Source organism: Gymnoscopelus microlampas (assembly GCF_963454915.1).
Source record: "Gymnoscopelus microlampas genome assembly, chromosome: 13".
Classification (NCBI taxonomy): Eukaryota; Metazoa; Chordata; class Actinopteri; order Myctophiformes; family Myctophidae; genus Gymnoscopelus; species Gymnoscopelus microlampas.
Window position 1 is genome coordinate 28,555,781 of NC_139950.1, and position 14,909 is coordinate 28,570,689.

The window sequence follows — 14,909 nt, forward strand, 5'->3', positions numbered from 1 at the left end:
CCAAAATGATGTAAAGGAAAAGCAACATTGCAGAAGCATTGAGCCAGCAGTAACTAGAAATCTCAATTGCATCATAAAGCTGTTTACAACAACAATAATTACGTTTTATTATCCATGTTTTATAACTTGTGGCTTTGCCGGCTAACATTTGTTGCTAAACCAAGTGGCTGTGAACAAGCTAGGATATGGAACAAAGTTGGTTTCATGTGGATTCATTGCCACTATTGCATATTGCTGTGAAATAGGCATTTGTCATAAAAAGTTAGATAAAAGTTAGAAATCAGAAAGGAGGATTTATGATATCCCTCCGGTAACATGACATACTGTCTTTTATGGTTTCGGTTTTATTCTGTAATAAGGTCCCCAGAGTTACGGAAATCATCTACAGATATTAGGGAATGGACTGTGCACTTGAAGGTCTTTCTTCAGGTACAAGTCAGTACTGCAACAACCATAAGGCAATGATAAGGCACATTACATCAGTTAGAACCCAACTTTAAAGAGAATTTCAGCACAAACATAAACCAGAACATTAAAAACATAGTGTTAGTGAACGTGGATCTGAGAAACGTAATACAAGTTGAAGTTGTCTCTAAAACAGATAACAGTTACATGGTCTATGACGCACCAATGCTTTATATGCTACTGAAAAGCTGTAGGATTAATGCTGTGACAACTTGGCCTCCTTTACAATATTCAAAATGCTACATAGAAAACAACTTAGAAAATGTATATTCATCTTTCATCTGTAATTCTTTTTCTGTTATTTTCTCTTCTTTTTTTGTTATATCTTCCTAAAGCAAGAACGAAAACAGTACTGGCCTGCCAACAGTCATTAAAAACTTTAGCATAAAACTGTGGAATAAATCAAAATGCCACAACAACTGAAACAACACAAAAAAGAGAAACCAGCAAGAAAAATCTGCATCAACATTAAGGAATCTGCTCCGTCTGCATCTACAAGGGTAGGATAGGACAAAGTACCAGGATACATAACACTTAAAACACTATCTTTGACATTATAGTTCTCTCTTTTAAATACATAACGTATATGTGCACAAAGCTCTATGATTTAAACATTTAAAGTGGTCACCGCACTAGACAAACACCTAAAAAAAAAAAAGGAGTGAGACTGAGATGAAAGAGAGAATAAGAGAAGAAAAGATGAATGTTGAAAAAAGGTATCAGAGTTAGAGATAGTTAAAGATGACACATTTTCGTTTGTCAACAGGCTACCACATAAGCTCACCAGCTCTTTCAAGAGCAGGGGTCAAATTCTGTGTGTTACAGGAATATTAAAATGCTATAAATCCATAATGGAGTTTCTACAACTTATAAATACCTTGAATGTAGTTATATGTCTCATGTGTGAACCAAAAGAAAAATATTCATACCCTGATTATGCTCCAGTACACAACCTACTGTATTACTACATCCTAATCATTGCAACTGTTCCTCTCCATAATAATGTGACTTGTGCATGAAGAGCAGGCCTTAAATCCATAATTACATTTATGCATGATTCTGGAGAGAGAGAGAGAGAGAGAGAGAGAGAGAGAGAGAGAGAGAGAGAGAGAGAGAGAGAGAGAGAGAGAGAGAGAGAGAGAGAGAGAGAGAGAGAGAGAGAGAGAGAGAGAGAGAGAGAGAGAGAGAGAGAGAGAGAGAGAGAGAGAGAGAGAGGAGAGAGAGAGAGAGAGAGAGAGAGAGAGAGAGAGAGAGAGAGAGAGAGAGAGAGAGAATACAGGTTTAAGAAATGGAAGGAAAACATAGCTGAAGGGTCACAAGTTAACAAGAAACAAAACAACTTTACAATATCAAACTTACAGTAGGTTATATAGGCTAGTATTTGTTTATTATTATGTCTATGACATAGGTACAAAACTGGGAGAAACCAAGAGATAAAGAGAGATGAAGAGAGTTAGAGATATATAGTGTGTGCAGCAACACTGTGACATTATGGTGTCCCATTGATGTGGTTAAACAACATGGGGAGATTCAATAACAGCACAAAAACACAAAGGATTTCAATTCAATAATAGAAAACAGACTCATAACTAATAACCATATAATGTGTATAATTTATGAAGATAAAGCTGACCCAAAGAGACCAAAAGTGAAGCTAACTAATGCTACAGTGAAAGACAGAGGGCTGGGCTGCTGGGGAATGAGAAATAGGCACCGCATGACACTCCTGATGGAGTGAAAATGTGAGCGGGTGTGGGTGGGGATAGTGATAATAGTTATACAGATATTATAGATTCAGGCAAACATAGGCAGGGTCTGGCTCTGTGCGTGTTGAGGTTGCTGTGGGGGTGGGGCTAAAACATACATCTGTTAAGTACAGTTAAGTAAGGTCCGGGGCTGGCGGCAGGTGAAATAGGATAGGTTCCTGTTTGTGTGCAGGTAGCATGGTGTCATACTATATAGGCTACTTTTATTAAGCTTCTCCTGAAAGGCTTAGGAGGTCGGATAGGGTTAATATAGTTTAAGACCGGGTCTTATGGGCTATATACAGGCCTTTATAGGGATGCTGGCTTGTTTAGCTAATGGCTATATCTGGTGTGCGTTTTGTTGTAATGGATAGGTTGTGGGAGGTTGTTCTAACTGCACGAAGCTCTCTGAAAATATCTGAAAAATGTGACCCGATCAGCTATCCTTGACGAGCGACACAGTTATAAATTACAAAGTATAAATTAGCCGTTATAGGCACAGATGTGGCTGTATGTGGCACGTGGCAAGGACAATGCCTTACTTTAAGGCAAGTTGATGATTTTAAACCTCACGCCTTTGGTCTGAGTTCTCAGCTAGTTTGGGTTTAGGAAGATAAAGGTCTATACTGTACAGTAGATCTACACCTATAGGCGGTGTAGGAATGAGAACTATACCCATGGACATAGAGAGTAGGTTACGTCATGTAAGGCAGGCTGTGGTTTTAAATACCATTCTGGAGGTGGACTGGCCTTAGGCACTGAGCAGGCCCAGGAGTGGGAGGGTCAAAAATAAAGGCCTAGGTCTCAGACTGTGGGTCGAGGTCCAGGGCTGGGCGTAAGTCTGGGTATATGGCAGATTGCGGGTTACAGTCCCATCCTCTAGGCGGTCTGATCTAGGGCCCTGAGCAGGTCGCCACCCTGGAGGAGGTGCAAGTTGCCCTGCAGAGGGATGTTGACCTCACAGTCGTAACGGGTCAATTCCGGCAGACCGTAGGACTCGAAGGAAGGGGCCAACAAACGACTGGCTACACCTGTGGATGGACAGACAAACAGACACAGGGGCACAGAGACAGAGAGTTAGGTAAACAGGGATTCATGGAGAAATGTACAGACAAAAAATGGACTGGACAAAGTACTGGGCAAGAAAGAAACCTGACAGAAGTAAAGAATATGCAGAGGTGAAAGAAAAACAGGGAAGAGAGAGCAATGAGAGAGAGAGAGAGAGAGAGAGAGAGAGAGAGAGAGAGAGAGAGAGAGAGAGAGAGAGAGAGAGAGAGAGAGAGAGAGAGAGAGAGAGAGAGAGAGAAAAAAAATGAGATGCATTATCATTTTTAAATGATGAAATGTTTATGACATGAACGGAAATGTGTTTTGTAAGACAATCAGTAGAACCTGGCAAACCAGTTGTTAATGGTCTGACAGAAGAAACTAAAACATGGAACATTAGCAAAGAGTGGTGTCTGGGCAACACCAAATGTTGAAAATATGAAGACTTACGCCAATGGCTCTCAACTGGTTTTGTACCAGGAGGACTAAAATGTTACATTGCCTGGCATTTTCAGGCCAGTGGAGCCACTTTTTGGTCCCAAGACTCCATACACATTAGGCCATGTATGTAGCCATTGTTTTATGAATCCCATAAAGGTCCATTTGGTTCCATTTGTACACTTTCAGGGTTAAATTAACTCTCCAAATGTTACTGTGCATTTTCCATGTGACTGGGTGGGAGCTCAATATTTGGAGCAGTTATTGAGGTTCCTCCTAATCCAGGGGCACTGATCCTGCCTTCCTATGCATGAGATCCTCATGCATGTGTCTGTGCATGCGGTGCTTTCAATCAAGGTTCAAGTCAACTTATGTCCGGTAAACTCACCCTCTGTCTTGTTAGAAGACATCATGCCATATTCTGTGTAGCTATAGCTCTGCTGGGGGAAGGATTTATTCAGCACACCACCTATCCCACTTCCTGGATAGTGAGACTTCCTGTGTTGCAACAGCGGGCTGAGACTTTGGGACACACATGTTGGTGTCATTCTCCCCATGATGGGTTCTGAGAGAGAAGGGGGGGGGGGGGGGTGTTACACTGATAGTCCTAATAACAAAGAGTATAATAGACATAATATCATTTCATTATAAACAGAACATTTACATACCGTACAAGAAGTCAAAAGAAAACAATTGTAATTTCTTTACATTTGACACATATCACTTCCTATTACAATTAGACAAATCTGACTCTAAACTACATTTATGCAATGTATTAATCAATGCAAGCAATCAAGGCTACCTATGCAATAAGAAACAGACTTGATAGTGGATGTTTGAAAATGGTTCTGCACTCATTGACTTGCAGGTTTCGAGAGGTGCTTGAGTCCAGAAGGTGGGACAAACCTCACTCACACCAATTAGACTTTACAAGTGGACACGTATGCACACACGTACGAGTGCACACACACGCACACACACACACACACACACGCATGCATGCATGCACATGCGCATAAACCATACCTGCCAGTGAGCCTGTGCTGAGGGAGCGGTCAATGACAGCACAATGACTCTCACGTCTCATCCTCTTCCATATCATGTCTGGTGGCTTACTATCATCCTGACAAAACAAACAAACACACACACACACACACACACACACTTAAATCAATGAGCTGCAGCAGATCAACTGATTAATAAAACGAAAATTAGAATGTTAACCCCACAACATTATCTATCGAAAAAGTATTTGCGGTAGAGAATGATAGATTCTTGTGCAGAACGCATCATGTATGTTAAATACAAATGTATTACCAAAAAGCTGTATGTTTGTATTGGAACCAAAATCGAATTTTCACTCTGATCTTTGCATTTATACTTTTATAATCCAATGTTAGCATAAACAAAAAATAAATTCACAATATAATAAAAAACTGAAAACGATTATCCCTAATCATACACTAATCCATCCTTTTCAATTTAATCAGTGAACGAGTGTACAAACATAAATATTGTGTTAAGACTAGGGATGCAACAGTTCTCGGTTTAATATTGAACCATACAGTTCGCCATCCACGGTTCATGCACTTTGTTTGTTTTGTAATTACACTTTACACACATTTCTTACTGTCAAAATGGCACTGTGTCTGTGAGTGTTGCTCGCCACAAATAGCCAATCTAAATTACAAGCATCTCAACACGTTGTGAGCTATTAGATTGTCTATTTTCAGTGATAATATGAAACTCGTTGAAACGTTCTGTTATTTTGAATACAACAGCTTGAACAAAGTACTCCGTGACAGCAGAGAGGAACAACACTTGTGTAACAAGTGTAACATTTTAAATCCTCATACAGAGATTTAAACAAACAAAAACAAGCAGTACCAAAACAACCGAAACCGAACAGAAAAACTAAACCGTTGCACCCCAAGCTAAGACCGTGTGTCTTTCTGGGACTGCATTTTGTGTTGACCAGAGGACTCAACATATTACACTACATCCCTCCATTAAAGTTGGGACATAATTCCATAAGACCAAATTGCAACCCATGCCTAGGTCGCGACCCACCGGTTGCTCTACAAACTATTACCATGGCAAAGAGATCTTTAAAGTCTTCATTAATAGTGGTGATAATAATTGGAGGTGAGTGGATGGTCGGATGGGACTTACTATGGCCATTTGGGTGAAGGGGCGCTTGATGCTGTTGGCCACGGTCAGTCTGGCTGGACCCATGTCTCTATAAGCCTGTACAAAGTTCTCCATGGACCTATACATAAACGCACACACATGCACACACAAGCTTGTCAGTTACCGTAGATACACTCTTCATACATTTTCTTGGTTTAAAATGTAAATGTAATGAATTTCACAATTTTTGTGTCAGTTCTGTCACCTTTGTTTTTGCATGAGACCACTCTGTTGACATGACGGGCGCTCCTCCTCTGAGAGGGGCTCTATCAGGCAGGTCTTGGCCCCCCGGGGCTGCTGTTGGTACGTTAAAATGGGGTCCGGAGGCCAATTAATTTTGGGCCTGCCACCCAGAGCCTGGTATTGGGGCATCTGTGTCTGGTCCGCCATGTAAGGTCCGGTAGTCCTATGTTCCCTCTGGCCCTGGGGAGGGCCCCTCTTATCCCCCGGGGGCCAGGAAACACTAGGCTGGTACTGGCTTTGAGGCTGAGGAGAGGAGGACAGGGGCTGGAAGAGGCTGGCGATGTTGCTGAAGCTCTGCTGTCTGGCTGGGTGGTGAGGGGATATACCGTGGGCTGCTGGACCCCCATCCATGGGCTCCGGCTCTGGAATGATGGGGTTCAGCTGGAAGTCCTCTCCATCCATGGGGATGTAGGGAGCCAATGTCTCCAGGTCCAACTCACTAAAGTCCACCTGATATTGATCAAAAACAAATACAGATTAAGCTTACAGTAAGCAGATTGTTGTGTCCACCAGTAGGCCAAGAATCCAGAATCCTAACCTGTTATGTTCCAGCAAACAGGCCCATCCATCTCATTCAAATTAGCATGGGCTAATTCATGCTTTGCTGAACAGAAAATATTTGAATGAACTGAATGGGGGAGACATTTTTCAGCTGAAAATCTTAGTTTTACCATAGAAGGCCTCTGTTTTGTTCTTAGTGAAAGAATCCAGTGATTGCATTAGAAGTTGGAGAAATATTTTTTACATCCATTTTACATGAGTTATTATTAATATAATGTGTGTGTGTGTGTGTGTGTGTGTGTGTGTGTGTGTGTGTGTGTGTGTGTGTGTGTGTGTGTGTGTGTGTGTGTGTGTGTGTGTGTGTGATCATGTGTATTGTTATCAGTGATTTGGGAAGATATGGGGGTCACAAGACTTGGTCAAATTCTTTTAGGGGTCATTTTGAGAACCACTGGATTAGATTAGAAGGCTGTTGAAGGGCAGAGACTGGGGAACTAACAGCTTTAGACTAATAGGATTTAGAGTTCATGAAAGAGCTTGGTGATATATCACACTGACTTTAAATATTCTTGTGAAGCAGAGGTCTGTCTACTTGCCTGTCTCTGTCATTCAAGTCAATCAAGGGGACACGCACGAGTGTGTGTGCGCGTGCGCGCACACACACACACACACACACACACACACACACACACACACACACACACACACACACACACACACACACACACACACACACACACACACACACACACACACACACACACACACCCAACTCACTTCAGTGCTTGCAGGGCTGTTGGTGCTTTCTTTGTCGAGGGTAAACAGTTTCTCTGTCAGGTCCACCTTCAGGTCACTCTCGGAGCAGTAGTCACCTGGGCTACTGGGCTGTTGGATGGGAGTGAGGAGAGGAAGGGGTTAGGGAAAAAAAGGATGTCAGGGAGGAAGGAAGGGAACAAGAGAGCAGAGGAAAAAGTGGACAGTGTATGTGAAAAGCCATAAAAGAGACATAGATAGAGTGTGAGGGAAATGGAGAAAGCAAGACACAGAGAGAGAGAGGGGGGAGAGAGAGAGGGACAGAGAGAGAGAGAGAGAGAGCGAGGGAGAGGGAGAGAGAAAGAGTGATGAGTTATGACAAAGGCTCCATTCACTGCTAAGTGAGTGACTGACCGTTGCTTCCAAACAGCCACCCCCTCCATTCTCACAGGTTGGGGCTGGAGGAAGGGCATCAACCGCTTCTACCCTCTCCCTACCTTCTCCCTTCTCTGAATCCACAACACAGAACCAGCCCGGCCATTAAAGGACAATCATTACTGATAGTCAACTAGTCAATAAAATCCTCTCTGTATTATATTGACTGATACATCTGAGCTCTCCTGCTCTTACCGACATTGCCTACCAGCATACCGCACCAGAATTGTGTGCAAGCTTCCGACTGCCCCCTGATGACCTAGAGGCAGCTAAACTAGCCTGTAGTTTTTGCTATGCCACACAGATACAGAGAACTGTGTTTTTTCACATCATGTCATCCCTATTGCATCTAGATAGGAGATAATGAGAGATATGAGATATGGTTGAAAATAGACAGCAAGTTCCTTTAAGTAAATACCTCTGCTCGCTAGCTAATTAATGCACTCATTACACGCACGCGCACGCACACGCACACGCGCACACACTTTTGATCCATCCCTTCTTCCTTCCTCTTCTCATCCTTACCGTAGAACAGCTACTCAGGCTGGGAGTGGCACTACCAGGTGGAGGTTTCTGTGGCACAGTGAACGTGCAGCTCATGTCCCCAGGTGCTGGAGCAGCAGAGGCTGCAGCCACAGCTTTGTGGCTCTCGCTAGCCCAGGCCGGTGGCCCCAGAGGAGGCATGGGGGAGACCTGGGTGAAGGCTGGTGGACGCTGGGTTTCCTCAAACTGAGAGTCGCCTGGGAAGAGGAAGTCACAGTAAACAACAAAGGGAAAGCTGGGAAATTATGGATGCCATTAAATGATTTTAATGAATTTAAAGATCTAAGTGAGTGATATGCAGCCTGTCTCTCCTGTCTCTCTCCACTGTACTATCTTATTTGATAGTACAGTTGAAGTTATGCCTTTATTTAGGCAGAAAAGCCCCCCCCCCCCATAATATATAGATATTTAGTTATAGATATATATTTATTTAATATGTAATATAACATGATATATAATCATATTTAGCTTATCCGCAATCTGATAAATGGGATGAACTATGAGTTTGAAAGATACATTTCTTTCCCCTTCGCACCTAAGACTGGCATAATAAGAATCAGAATAATGAAACATAAAAAGTGTCTGTCAAACCGAAGTCGAGGGAGATGATGGTGTCCCCAGGTGTCGGGGCCAGGTGGGTGAGGTCCTCCGGTTCCTCTTTGAGTTTAGTGAAGAGTGCGTCACCCGGCTCTCCTGGCACATCCACGGGCTCTGTGCTGAAAAAGCTGGCCATGTGGCAGGGCTTGAACAGGGATTCTGTCTGCTCCATGGAAAGAATCATTGACTTCTCCTCAATGTCACTATGGGGCAGCAGAGGAAGTGAGGGAAGCAATGAGGTCTTTAGACAGAAAATAACTTGTTTTTGTTATTAAGCTATAGCAATAATTTGCGTTAATAAATAGCGTTAAACCTGTCCAAAAGCCTGCTGTTAGTTTGTGATTAAAATCTGTAAAAGCAAACATAGTTTCATGATTCATTTTTAGTTAAGTAACCATAATGAACTAATACTGATATACACAGTACATCGTCAAGTAATATTTTAATAAACAGTAAATTGCTATAAGCAGAGCCGGTCCACCCTATACGCACACTACGCAGGTTGCGTAGGGCCCCGCCTACCCGCGTCTTTCTTTTTTTTTTTCTTTCGTCTTTTTTTACCCGCGTCTTTTTTCGGCGCAGCAGGGCCCCCTTTCCTGTATCCTGCTTAGGGCCCCTGTGGAGTCTAAACCGGCACTGGCTATAAGCAAAGGTCTGGAGATGGCTCATTTCTTTCAGGGCAATAAGATTTCACCCTTATACTTGAGACTTTGTGTTGTCAGATTAATTCACATTGATTTTGAATTCACTGTTGTTTGTGTCCATTCCGATCCACACAGAATGATAATATAACGCAGTGATAAAGGTTGATTTTTCACCAAATGAATAGTTTGATGTGAAATATTTGCAGACGTTTTAGTTTTTTCAAGTGCACGCTGTTACCATTTCTTACCTGAGCACATAGTTGATGCACACAATGCACTGGGGCTGAGAGTTGCGGGTGTTGTAAATGACAGTTCCCTGGGTCTCAACCCAGACGTAGCCTCCGTGTTTAGCCAGCATACGATACTGACTAGTCACCGCCTGGCCCTTGGTGCATACTGTTGAGAGACAGACAGATCCAGAGACAGGGTGAATACATGACAGCAGGAACAGGTTGAGTGCATTCTTGTTCGTTTGAGATGTGTAGATTTGATTGGTTTGTTCATCAGAAAAGCTGTCAAAATGACTCTTTTCCTCGAGCTCTGTAACTGACCTCACTCAGGAGGATTCACTTATTTAAGTATTTATTTTACATCTTCAACTTGATGTGAAAAAAAGAAGCTCAATTAATGGTTGATTGTTCAAGGGTATGCCTTTAAAGTAGATAGAAAGAAAATAGTGAAGCTGCTTGGGCATCTCTGGAGAGTTTACAGTGTGTTTAAAGAGATCATTAGGGTTTATATAAGTTTTCTATTTAGTTGCGCACCCATGTCGCACCCTGAAGATAGCCGTTCTACAGTATTTACAAGTTCACAACACGTTGTGCTGAGAATTGTGGTGCCGGTTCCAAGACCTCAGCTACAAAAGACCAAGGGCTCAAACTGTTAACTGTACACTCCACTACTGTTAGTGTTTTGTGTCAGTATACTGGTTGCTATTCTCTTAAACACTGATTATCTTGCAACACTCTTGAACACATTGCAACACACACTGCCGTTCAAGAGCTCAACATTGCTGTGATAATGTTTAATGCATCTCATGGGCCTTTTTTTTTTACTTGAATGAAAATAAAAGTTGCAAACGCTAGAACACTTGCGAGATCTTTGAAACTACAGTAACTGCAGATTGATTTGTGACTGAAATTTCTCGAAGAGATTTGAGAAAAAAGAGGTTCTGGCTATGACCCAAAGTCCAGTACTGGCGTGGGAAAGAATCAAGACAAAGTGGTCACAGGGTCTACGGAACGCGCGCGTGTGTGTGTGTGCGCGCGCGCGTGTACAGTATGCGTGGAGGGCAAGTCAGGGCAACAGCATAAGCAGCACAGAATGAATGCATGTACAATATTAGTCACGTTGGAGCTAGCCGTATGCCTGTGTTAGGGCATTCACAAATAGTGATTTTTAGCATTCGACTTATTCAACCTATAAGTATTCGAATATTCGATTAATCGATTTGATTATTATTGATTTTTCTTTTTTGGCCAATGGCATTGACGACTCGACTCAAGGAATGCGAGTCGACGTCAGGCTCCTCGTCCGACGCGTCGACTTTTAGGGGACAGCCCTAGGCACAACCTCAACTTTTTTTTAGAATAATCGACTTTGATGCACAGTGGTCGGATAGTGGTTTGATAGTCGAATATTTGAATATTCTATTATTCTGTTAATGCCCTAGCCCAGGGTTCCCCAATTACTTTTCCCCAAGGGCCAAATTATGTCTCGGGTACCAAGCCATGGGCTAGGGGCATTGTGCGTGGGCGCAGAACATTTTTAGGTTTTTATTTGTTTTTTTATCTCTAATCAAGCTAATTTGACACTGTGTTATTTTAGGCCTGGGATTCTTAAATCCTGTGTTGAGGGTCACACAAGGAAAAAATGCACTCTGGAAACAAAATAAGTCTGCCTGAAAAGTAATACAGACTAACAGCAGCCAGTTGTACATACTGAAAATCAAAATAAGTCCAGAATCAACAATTTACTTACAGATGTGTTTGTTAGTCTGCTTGAACAGTAATACAGATTTTTTTTTTTTTTCTCGCTCGGGCCGCAAATGGCCCACGGGCCGCCTATTGGGGAACTCTGCCCTAGCCTGTGTGCACTTAGTGTCCGTGTGTGTGTGCGTAAGTGTGCACGTGTGCATCTGAGTGAGTAGGTATTTGGAAGGATGGAAGGAAAAAGAGCCTGTTAATTGAGCAGACATACTGTAGTTGAAGTCATGGATGTTTAAGGATTACAGAAACAGTAACACACAAAATTGTACTTATATGCTTATTTTACCTGTACGAATATAGTGTCAAACCTTGTTGATTCTTCTCACACACATGCACACACGCGCACACATTACACTAACTTATTTGTTTCCAATATTTGGTTTGAAGACCTAAATCACATCATCTCCTTTCCTGTCCTGTTCCACTGCTTTCACAAAGACCTAATGATATAGAGCTGTCACTGAAGACACAAACCATGACACTTCAGAGCACACACACACACACACACACGGGCCACCTGGCCCCCTGCCAGCCCTGTGAGCGTGTGTTATGTACATGTGTGTGTGCTCATGGCAGATGTGTAGGTCTTATCAGGCTGACACTGGCCATGCTTAATAGAATAAAATACATTTCAAAAGCATGTGCTGTTACTCACATGCATACAGGCAAACCTACAGCACACACACACACACACACACACACACACACACACACACACACACACACACACACACACACACACACACACACACACACACACACACACACACACACACACACTAATATTGTGTTTTCGGTATAGGTTGCATTTGTGTTATACTGTAGTGTAACTTGTACACGGTATGTAAGGTTGCAAATGTACCTCCTATCTGTTGATAACCAAACCATGTATGGATGCCATTGTTACAAACAAATGCATTTAACCACATTGAACCCTAGTGTCCCTATTCTGGGACACTAGTGACATTAGTCAGAAAACTTTACTTGCGTTTCGGTCATGCACAGCCACGGTGTACGCGTGTGTGTGTGTATTTGTGTACTCACGGTTCTGGTGACTCTTGATGACACTGTCTGAGTCCAGGGCGTGGTAGAAATCGTAGACAGAACGACCAAGTAGGTCCTCTGGACTGTAGCCCATCAACTCTGTCACCCTGCAACACACACACACACACACACGTTTTCGAGGTATGTTGTTAGGGACTAAAGTGGCAGAAGAATGGCTGGCTGGACAGATGGACAAAGAAGCGGACCAACATTGCCATCCTTATAGAGCCTTGCCGCTAGCAAGGCAGAACAAAAAGAAAACACATCATTATCATCATCTCTACATGGAGCTTTAAGACTTCAAAGGGCTTCATGTGCGATTTGGAAATCAGAAAGAGCGATAGATAGTCCTACAAAGTAAAATATGAACTCCCTCTCATCCCTCATTCCCTCAATCTGCTTCAAGAAAAAGTTAAGCTCTTTCCGTTGCTCTTGTCAAAAGTTCACTTTGTTAATAAAGACCTTGGAACTGGTTTGTGTGTGTGCGTGTGCGTGTGCGTGTGCGTGTGCGTGTGCGTGTGCGTGTGAGTGTACTTGAGCAGGATTTTTTGGGATGAAAATGAAAAGGACTCAAATAAAAACCATCAGATTACAATGACAGGTACAGTACCTGGAATTATTTTGATATGGGTAATGGATATTAGAGACATTGATTTTATTTGACAAAGATGCAATAATGTCTTCATTCAGCTTTTCTAATTTATCTGCAAAATTTTCCAAAAAACTCCAGTCCAAGCATTCCACTGAGTTACATTACAGATTACAGTTTTAAGCAGGTCTTAAGAAATGGGTGTTTGATTCTGTTATGAAATTAACATTCCTAGGTGAGGGTCATGAGTTTTTCAGCGCCTTCATATTCCAGGAACAGCAAAAGAAATGACAATTTTGGCATTTCTTATCCAGAATGGCTTAGACAGTGCGAGGTCTGAGTTAGTGCCATGAATCCTACAGTACTTAACACTGAAATCCTATATACTTTGTTGACATACTTCGTCTCCCAGGGCTCCATACCTGGCCCCCTCCTTTTATTAGCAGCTGCATAGCTGCTCTAGAAACAGGCTCAGACGTGGTCATACGCGACATGTATTCGACATGTATTTGTTCATTGGCTGTCCTGCGACATGTATTCGACATGTATTTGTTCATTGGCTGTCCTGGCTGTCCTTCACTACTTTAAGCCAATGGGGGACACTTCTCCGTTTAAGCCAATGGACGGCCCGTCCTTCGCAGCACCCGCCTCCCCTCGCAGCACCTCCCCTCCTGAAGGCAATCATAGTGAGAGGCTGAGAGTCATAAAGTCATTTAGTCATAAAAACTCGGCCAGCGGAGAATCTACTAATCATCTGTGATTTACAACAGCCGTTCTACTGAGCGTTACGTTCTACACGCTCATCACAATAGACACAATATCGTGTCTCCCTTCAGTGTTGATTTAACTCTGAGGAGAAGTTCTTCTTAGCTGTGATGACATGCAGTGGTGGAAAAAGTACTCAAATGTTTTACTTGAGTAAAAGTATGCATGCAGCTGCTAATAATATGAAGTCAAATTTATTCTTGTTTTTTACAATTAATACTTAATACTGCAAAAACAAAATGTCATGTACCTAGATATACTGTATACTCAATCCTCGACCAAACGCCTGTAGAACAAGTTAACAAGACCAAATTATTTGTTGTGTTAGATGTGGCACTTTCATGTTTGGAACATCCAATAAATATATCAATCAAAACCGTCAAGGTCATAGCTATTACCAGGAAATGGGTACCATCATGTACACCTACAGTAGTATTGTTTAATTCAAAAGGTACAGTACCACCAAAGTGGAAAAAGCGGCAAGATAGGCTCTGATGCACACTCTTCTTTTTTTCATTGAGAACGCTAACGCGTTTTTGGCCTCAGAGCAGATTAGAAAGTGACATTGGGGGTGTACACCCCTGTTTTTAAGGCATACATGTGATCATCCCCACCTTTGTAGGGGGGAGGTCCTTGCTCAAGCAAGGTTCCACTATGTAGCTGAGCACCCACTGCCTAACAAAAAGGCATCCAGAGGAAGAGCACCTGCGTGTTTCTTAGTAGTAGTGCTATGGTAATCTGCATTTAAGAAGACAGAGCTTAAAACAGAGCCACTATATTAGCTCTTCAACATTCTATTCCCACATGATGGTGATTAATGCTTCTTGTGGAATAAAATTACTATACACTATACAGCCTTCAGATTTTCTTCAGGAACGTCTTAATTTTCAAGAATCCACAGTTCTCTATCGCCCACATAGTG

General features: G+C 42.3%; 1 protein-coding gene across 2 annotated transcripts in view; it reads right to left on the reverse strand.

The window, feature by feature from the left end:
• Positions 1–2,331: 2,331 nt before the first annotated feature.
• The window catches only part of epas1b (endothelial PAS domain protein 1b), a 57,074-nt gene continuing 44,496 nt past the window's right edge, over positions 2,332–14,909 (reverse strand). For both annotated transcript variants that reach the window (XM_084077216.1, XM_084077215.1), the window contains 10 exons: positions 12,634–12,740; positions 9,850–9,997; positions 8,952–9,160; positions 8,343–8,557; positions 7,407–7,514; positions 6,091–6,578; positions 5,868–5,964; positions 4,722–4,818; positions 4,084–4,260; positions 2,332–3,241 (listed from right to left, as the gene is read on the reverse strand). In XM_084077216.1, coding sequence (XP_083933342.1) covers positions 3,090–3,241; positions 4,084–4,260; positions 4,722–4,818; positions 5,868–5,964; positions 6,091–6,578; positions 7,407–7,514; positions 8,343–8,557; positions 8,952–9,160; positions 9,850–9,997; positions 12,634–12,740 — 1,798 coding nt within the window. In that variant the 3' untranslated portion in view covers positions 2,332–3,089. The remainder of the gene's footprint in view (positions 3,242–4,083; positions 4,261–4,721; positions 4,819–5,867; positions 5,965–6,090; positions 6,579–7,406; positions 7,515–8,342; positions 8,558–8,951; positions 9,161–9,849; positions 9,998–12,633; positions 12,741–14,909) is intronic.